General features: G+C 37.0%; 2 protein-coding genes across 2 annotated transcripts; one reads left to right on the top strand and one right to left on the bottom strand.

Annotated features, from left to right (window-relative positions):
- Nucleotides 1-4,530: 4,530 nt before the first annotated feature.
- Nucleotides 4,531-4,878, bottom strand: LOC138891984 (uncharacterized). The gene has a single exon (XM_070175674.1). It carries the CDS (start codon nt 4,876-4,878, stop codon nt 4,531-4,533), a length of 348 nt encoding a protein of 115 aa, XP_070031775.1.
- Nucleotides 4,879-5,729: 851 nt separating this feature from the next.
- LOC104116508 (induced stolen tip protein TUB8-like) lies at nt 5,730-7,536 on the top strand. Its single transcript, XM_009627377.4, has 2 exons — nt 5,730-5,871; nt 6,815-7,536. Exons 1-2 carry the CDS (start codon nt 5,857-5,859, stop codon nt 7,271-7,273), a joined length of 474 nt encoding a protein of 157 aa, XP_009625672.1. The 5' UTR covers nt 5,730-5,856; the 3' UTR covers nt 7,274-7,536.
- Nucleotides 7,537-8,586: the final 1,050 nt, after the last annotated feature.

Below are 8,586 nucleotides of genomic sequence, written 5' to 3'. Positions count from 1 at the left end.
CTCACTGGGGGTGTGTACAGACTCCGGAGGGGCTCCTTCAGCCCAAGCGCTATAACAAGCCAATCATGGCATAAATCAATGAAACATGTTGCGGCATGCAACCCGATCCCATAAATATCCTCATAATTAGGCCCTCAGCCTCACTCAGTCATCAACCTCTCTAGTCTCTCGGACTCTCAAAAATCATGATAAGCAGCCCAACAACAATGATATGATGCATCAATAATGAATAAGAGAGACTGAGATGTAATATACGAGTAAAAATCGCGACTGGGTATGAAACTGCAATTTAGCAGATAATTCAACATGTACATGACCTATATGGATCCCAACAATGTCAACACATAGTTTAAACATGATTTATAGATTAATTTCTCTAAATACGTAGAAAATTGTACGGATATCAACAGATTATTCAACTACACAGTTTCATGGAATTGACCAAGTCACAAATCCTACGGTGCACGCCCACACGCCTGTCACCTAGCATGTATGTCACCTCAAAAATAATTACATAACACATAATCCGGGGTTTCGTACCCTCAGGACCAAATTTAGAACTGTTACTTACCTCAAACCATGTAATTCTTTATTCGGCAATGCCTTTGCCTCACGAATCGGCCTCTAAATGCCTCGAATATAGCCACAAATAATCTGATTCAGTCAATAAAAATTATAGGAATTAATTTCATACGAAAATACAAATTTTTCATCAAAATCCGAAATTTCACCCAAAAATTGCCCGTGGGGCCCACATCTTGGAACCCGACAAAAATTACACAATCTAAAAGCTCATTCAACTACGAGTCTAACCATACCAATTTTACCTATTTCCGACATCAACTCGACCCTCATATCTTCAAATTAAACCAAGAGTGTTTTCTAAACTTTCTAACTTAAATCACCCATTAAATGTTAAAAACAACCATGAATTCGGGTAATTTGACCAATAATGAGTTAAGAACACTTACCCCGTTATTTTTCTTGATAATCTCCCAAAAATCGCCTCTTCTCGAGCTCCAATCCGTCAACAAGAAGTCCCATTTTCCAGAACTTAAACATTTTGTCCAGGCATTCATTCTTCGCAAATACGACAGGTCCCTCGCATTCGCGAAACACAAAGTTGTGCTGTCCTAACATTTCCCTTAGTGAATGCGAGACACAGCTCGTGAACATGATGCTTTACCGGGCGAACCTTCGCAAACGCGAAGGCAAAAATCCACAATAGCTATTTTCCCTTTCGCGAACGCGATGAACAACCTCGCCTGCCCCCAGCTCCTCTTCATGAACACGATACCCCTCTCGCGAACGCGAAGAGCAAATCTTGCCTGCCTCAAGTTCCCCTTTGCAAACTCGAGAACCCACTCGCAAATGCGAAGAAGGAAACCAGACACGGGCATGAGAAAATTCTAGCCAAGTTTCAAGTTCAAAATTCATTCCGTTAACCATCCAAAACTCATCCGAGGCCCCCGGACCTCAACTAAACATACCATCAAGTCCCAAAATATTATACAAACTTAGTCGAACCCTCAAATAACCTCAAACAATGCTAAAACCATGAATCATACCCCAATTCAAGCTTAATGAAACTAAAATTTTCTAAATTCTACATTAAACACCGAAACCTATCAAATCAAGTCCGATTGACCTCAAATTTTGCACACCAGTCATAAATAACATAACGGAGGTATTTTAATTTTCAGAATTGGATTCCGTCCCCGATATCAAAAAATCAACTCCCCGGTCAAACTTCCAAACTTAAATTTCTATTTTAGCCATTTCAAGCCTAATTTAGCTATGAGCTTCCAAATAATTTTTCGGACACGCTCCTAAGTTCAAAATCACCATACGGAGCTATTGGAATAATAAAACTCTATTCCGGGGTCGTTCACACATAAGTCGACATCCGGTCACTATTTTAACCTAAGCTTTAAATCTTGGAACTAAGTGTTCCAATTCATTCCAAAACCTTACCGGACCCAAACCAATTACCCTGGCGAGTCACATAACAATTGTAAAGCATAAATTAAGTAGTAAATAGGGAAACATGGTTGTAATACTCAAAATAACCGGTCGGGTCGCTACACTTATCGTATATGCTACAATCATTTGAAGTCCCAGAAGTAGAATGGGAACAATATGGATTAGAATTCATCAGATGCAATACAGAAGGAAAGCTGGAGTGTTTTGGTGAAACTGCAAAAGGAAAAATATTTTCATAGAATACTACATCTCTAGATATATGTATTCTCTTTGTGGCCAAGTCTAGGACCTTGTAACTCTTTGTACCAAAGGGATAACCTACAAACACATGGGGTGTGGCTCTTGGTTCAAACTTGTTTTTGTAAGTCTTTAGTGTACAAGGGTAGCACAAGCAATCAAAACTCTTAAGTTGTGAATATTTGGGCTTTTTGTTGTACAAGAGTTCAAAAGGGCTTTTGTTATTAAGAATAGTGGATGGGAGCCTGTTTATCAGACAGGTGGCTGCTAGAATGCACTCCCCCAATACCTTACAAGTAGTTTAGACTGGTAAAGTAAGGCCCTTGTTGTTTCAAGTAGGTATTTGTATTTTTTCTCCACCACACCATTTTGTTGTGGTGTGTATGGATAAGATTTCTGATGTACTATGCTTTTTCCTTGGAAGTATGTCATGGTTTCATTGTTGACAAATTCTAGACCATTATCAGATCTAATGGTCTTAGCTGAGGTACCAAGCTGATTTTTAATCATAGACAAAAACTTTAATGGTATGAAATGTGTTGCTTTTGCAGTTTAAGAGGTGAGTCCAGGTTGACTTACTAAAATCATCAACCATGGTGAGGAAGTATCTGTAATTATCATGTGTGAGTATATGGTAGGGCCCCCATAGGTCTACATGGAGTAATTCAAGAATTTTGGTGGATGAAGTGGTCCTCTCAGGCAATGGTAACCTTGTATGTCTGGCCATAGGGCAGATTGAACAAATAAAGGGTTGTTTAGGGGAAAAATTAGCTGGTATAGTAGATATTTTCCTCATTTTTACAAAAGGTACATGACCTAGTCTATTATGACACAAGTAGTCAACACTATTTTCAGAAGATGTAGAACATATAAGAGAGGAATTCACAGTAAAAATGATCAGTTTTATTGCATAAGTGGATACTATTTACATTACTGAATGGATGAGATGACTCATTTACAGTTGACAATGAATGAAATGGATTAACTTGATCCTTTTTCTTGCTAGCATTATTATCAGGAATGGAAAAACATGAATGAGGCAAACTAGAAATTGAAGTAGTGGGTAGACTCAACTCTGAACAATTGTGACACTTCGAACAAAGAAAATACAACTCATTCCTTGCCTTACCAATCTCCAGAGGCCTATACATTAAAAGGTCCTCCATTAAAGAAAGATATTTGTTGAAATTAACCTTGCAATTAAGATGCACTGTTAATAAGTGGATTGAAATAAGATTGTATTTGAAGTTAGGTACATACAAGACTCTAACCAGAGTTAGTCTATGACTAAGAAAGGCATCACCAATTTCTGTCACATTCACCCTATATCCATTAGGTAAGGTGACAAGGAAGGGATAAGGTAGGGTTCTAATATTAGTGAGAAAAGACTTTCTATATGTCATATAGTTTGAAGCTCTACTGTCCAAAATCCATAGGTCAACAATTGATTTTGAACATTTACATGTGGTTGTTTCAACTATCTCTTTATAAGTAGAGCAAGTTAGAATACCTGCAAAGTTCACAGCTCCACTGATGATGATGTTTGAGTTTTCCCCTGCACTGTTGGCCTTAAAGTTCTCCAGCAAACTCAGCAACTGGTTGTATTGTTCCTTCGTCAGGTTCTGAAGATTTTGGTTATGGTTCCTACTATCAGCATCTCCACTGTTGCAAGCTTGCATCTCTTCACACTGACCATGGACATTGGCAGCAAATCCTATGTTTCTTCACTTTGTAAACTTGAAATCTTGTGGAAATCCATGTAGCCTATAGCACTTTTCTCTGGTGTGCCCTGGCTTTTTGCAGTAATCACAATACAATTTAGATCTATTAGGGAAAAATGTAGGTTTATAAGAGTTTTGTCCTGCAGTATTGCCTTGTGGAGTATAACTGATTTTGAATTTGTTGTTTCCCGATCCATTCATATTCAAAGAAGTGGATTCCATGACTAGGCGACTACTTGGCCTAACTTCTCTCTGTTTCTCCTCCTGAATGAGGATGGAAAATGCATGTGCGATGCTAGGCAGGGGATTTATCATTAGAAGGCTTCCCCTAATGACTGTGTAGACTTTATTGGGTCCCATTAGAAACTGAATTAACCTTCGATCTTGCTCTGCCTTGTGCATATTTGCTTTGGCACCACAGGTACATTGACAACCACATTGTGCGTGTGCATTCAAGGTATTGAGCTCCTCTTAGAGCTTCTTCATTTTTTGTGTAGTATCCAGTTATATCTAGGGTTTCTTGATTTAGGTCGTTGATTTTCTTTTGCCATTGGTAAAGTTTTGCCCCATTCGTTTGATCATACTTGTCCTAAAGCTCTTGCCATAACTCCTTTGCATTATTCACGTATTGTAGACTGTCAGTCAAATCCTTTGAGAGTGAGTTCAGAATCCACGATGTCACCATATCATCGCATCGTGCCCATTGATCGTAGATTGCTTCTCCAGCATTAGGTTTCTTACCCTTTCTTATGATGCACCCGACTTTGTTTTTCACAGAGAGAGCTCTAAGAACGCCTCTCCTCCAGGATCTATAGCCGGTGCCGTCAAATGCCATCGGTACCAGTACAGTCCCAACACTTTTCGATGGGGGCATGTATAGCGGGTTGGTCGAATCCAAAATTGTGGTGGTATTCTGAGTATCCTTGTCTCTAGCCATGGATTGAAGCATAAAATGTCAGAAATTCGAGTCAATTGACGATTGAGCGTGTGTGAACCAATGATTCCCAAACGAAATTACGAACTGAGAACTTCCGATTTGCGATTTCTAATCGGGTGAAAACAATGAAGAAAAGAAGAGAAGACGAATTAGATGTAGATCGAAAATTACGAGTTAAGCTCTGATACTATGTCGAAGTTGGAGATCAGAATCATCGAAGTATCTCCATTGATGAACCAAGCTGAGCTCTTGAGAGAAGGTTCTAGATGACAGAGGAATTGGGGAAATGAACTCTGTGTAATTTTCCTTTCTGTAAAGTGTATATATACACGTATGTAAGAGTGTAAGAGATAGAAAAATATCCTAATTATAAAACTATCATTCTAACTAATACAATTACATTGACCAATATTGACTAATCAACTACACAACTAAATCTACACAATTAATATACACATAAATATTACATCAACCATTCTCAATAGTGGTACAAGCTATAATCTTTTCTATATCAAAACAATCAAAGAGTAATATTATAAAGTCTTAACCGATTAGTATCACCGTATCATGTCTACTTGTAAGGAAGAAAATAGAATAATTTTGAGATAAATGGATCAACTATTCAATAATATCTGCACATCTTAAATATTTTTAAAAAGTCGAAACCAAGTATTATTGATTTGTTTTAATACTTTTAAAGATATAGTAAAGCATAAATATATTTACAACTAGACCTGCCTATTTTGTCCCACCTTTTATGTCATCGATGTGAGATGTCAATTTGTATATCCCTCAAGATTCTTCTCCTTTTATTATATTAATTTAATTAATACAATACATTTTACTTCCCTATAAATAGCCCTCAATTGATCTTTTTTCATCATCAGTCTCACATTCAAAGCACTTTGGCCACCTTTGCTCCTTTTCATCTTTACCCTTTCTTCACATCTTAGTTTCAAGTTTATTTCTCCATTTCCAATGGCCAGTGTTGAGGTATATTTTCCTGGTTATTTATGCATTGATTATTCTTCATGTTTTTTTCAAATAAGAACGTAATGTTTATTTACTCTAAGGAAGATCAGCTAGCTAGCAATTCTTTTACAATACCTCTATGTAATAATCTTGTTTGTTCCGATTTTTTTTTTTTTTAGTATAGTGAAGTGTTTTTATAGAAAACATATAAGAAAACTTAGCCGGTATAGTAAAAAATTGTTATAAAGTATGGCTTGTACAGAGATGTCTGACTATATAACAGATCGGTTAACCTTTAATCTTGGTATCAAGTTTAGTGGGAATTAATGATCATTGTTGTGAAAAAGAAAACAAGATAATAGATCATACTTGCACAAGGGGTTTTAAACCATTTCATAATGAAAATTAAACCTGGAGATTACATGTTTTTATTTTCTTTTTTCGGGCGAATTTTGTTAGAATATGTGTATTTAAATCGTCAAGAATTCAAAAAATAGTATGTCAATTATCAATAGTACCTTGATTAATCAAATCTTGGCTTTCAAATAATAATAAAAAAAGAGTAACCCCATTTCATCATTTTGGATTGTTCATTCAATATGATCTTTAGTTTGATGATCAACCAACGACAGTGTGGCGAGGTTAGAAATTTTGATAAGGATATGCTGAAATTGCAAGAATGTTAATACCTACGATCCAAATTTGCAACTTAAAGCAATTTCTGAATCAGCTTTCTCACTACACTTCCTTATGTCAAAGGAATTCAACAATCTATGTATACAGTTAGTTCCTTTGTATATTATAATTTTTCGACAAAGCAGATTCAGTTTTCATTTGTACCATATAGCTCCGCCCCTGACCAATGATCTTACTTCAGAAATTGATAGCAATTTGCCTCTTACATATTCATTGAGATATTTCTTTCTTTCATTCTTTTTCTTTTTAATTGTTTTTGGTTATGAAGGTTCAATCTGCCCCATTAGAAGTAGTAGGAACTGCTCCAGTTGAGGTCGAGGTGAAAACTACACCAGAGGCACCCAAGGCAAACGAATCCGCCCCAACACATGTGGCGGAGGAAACTGTGACCGAAACAACACCAGCACCAGCAGAAGAGACTGTTCCAGTTGAAGAGAAAGCAGTCCCTGCTGCTGAGGATGCAGTAGCTGAAGAAGTAACGACAGAAGCAGAAGCAGAAGCAGAAGCTCCAGTGGCAGAGGAGACAGTGGCTGAAGAAGCTGCAAAAGCAGAAACAGAAACACCTGCAGCTGAGGAAACAGTAGCTGCTGCTGAAGTTGAAACTCCAGCAGTAGAATTAGCTGAAGTGAAGACTGAGGCAGAAGAAGGAAAAGTTGATGAGACAACTGAAGCTCCAGCTGCAGCAGAGGCTACCACAGAAGTTCCAGTGGAGAAAACTGAAGAGTAAACTGATGCACTCTTTTTATAAGGAGTGAAAATGGATAGTGCAATGGTTGGTCAATTATGGGATGGTATTTGATATTTTCATTTTCTAAGTTAAAGTTTATATATTTACTACTACTTTATTACTACTACTATTAGTATTATCACTACTACCTAGTTGGCTATGTTTGTGGGAATTCAGTTGTCAAGTTTTATGGTTGTAAGAGAAGATGAGAGGAGATCTGATCTCTGCTTTTGAATAATAAAGGATTACTATATCTTTTTCTCTGTTATGTGTCTTTAGAAAACAACAACTCGATTCAGGTTATCTAACAGTTTCGAGAATATTTTCTTAGCTAACTCGCAACCTTCTACCTTTGTACATTAGATTAACTATAATATACACAATCAAGGGAGCGGTGGAACAATTGAGATCCATCAGCCTTAATCGAAAGTCTCGGGTTTTAATCCTAAGAATAGAGAACATTTCTGCAGAGAAAGTTTTGCCCTCCTTGACGGACATAAGTTTCAGAAACCGGATGGTTAAACCTCCTCTCCCCCCTCCCTCCTTCGCCAAAAAATATTAATAAAAACTAGTATAATCACAAGTAAGTTAAGTTCGACTATATAAATTCTCACTTATTATGTCGCTCCAATTAAACTCAACCAGACCAATATTATTCAGAAAATAAGAAAATACAAATAAAAACTACAGACTGCCACATTTAGAAATTGATGCGAGACATGATCATATCATCTCAAGAACCTTTCGCTTTATCTTCCTTGTATGCTACTTGCACCTTTTACCGAACGTGGAAGTTTTTAATATTATTTTGTATGATTACACAACCATCTTGGCATTTGTATATCTGCAACACTCATCGATATGTTGGGTATTTTAGCAGCCCAAGAGCCTCCCTATATGTATCTATTAACATAACACTCCAGCAACACTTCCCTATTTCAACCATCCTATTTTAATTCGGTGCAATATCTACATCTATCGTACTATTCTCATGGAACATGGAGTATATGTCTCAATCCCACTAGCTTCGGGCTTTTCAATTCACAATCAATGTTGTATTACTGCCCAATCAATGAGTTTGATATGTACAACTTTTGCTCATTTTCACTAAAAGGTATTACCATTCTTCAGAAATTTTCCGAATGAGGGGCAGAAAGAATGCCACTAAGTTAGAGGGTATCTGGCATATCAGATACAAGTTGACGATTTCAACCATAACAGAAGTGAGATGCCGAACAAATCGCAGCTTGCAAGTCTGTAAGACTATAACTATCAGAAATATTGCACTGAATACAAATGGTACATTTGCTGCC

This window comes from Nicotiana tomentosiformis, chromosome 5 (assembly GCF_000390325.3).
Source record: "Nicotiana tomentosiformis chromosome 5, ASM39032v3, whole genome shotgun sequence".
NCBI classification, from domain to species: Eukaryota; Viridiplantae; Streptophyta; class Magnoliopsida; order Solanales; family Solanaceae; genus Nicotiana; species Nicotiana tomentosiformis.
This window is presented reverse-complemented; position numbering and strand designations above follow the sequence as displayed.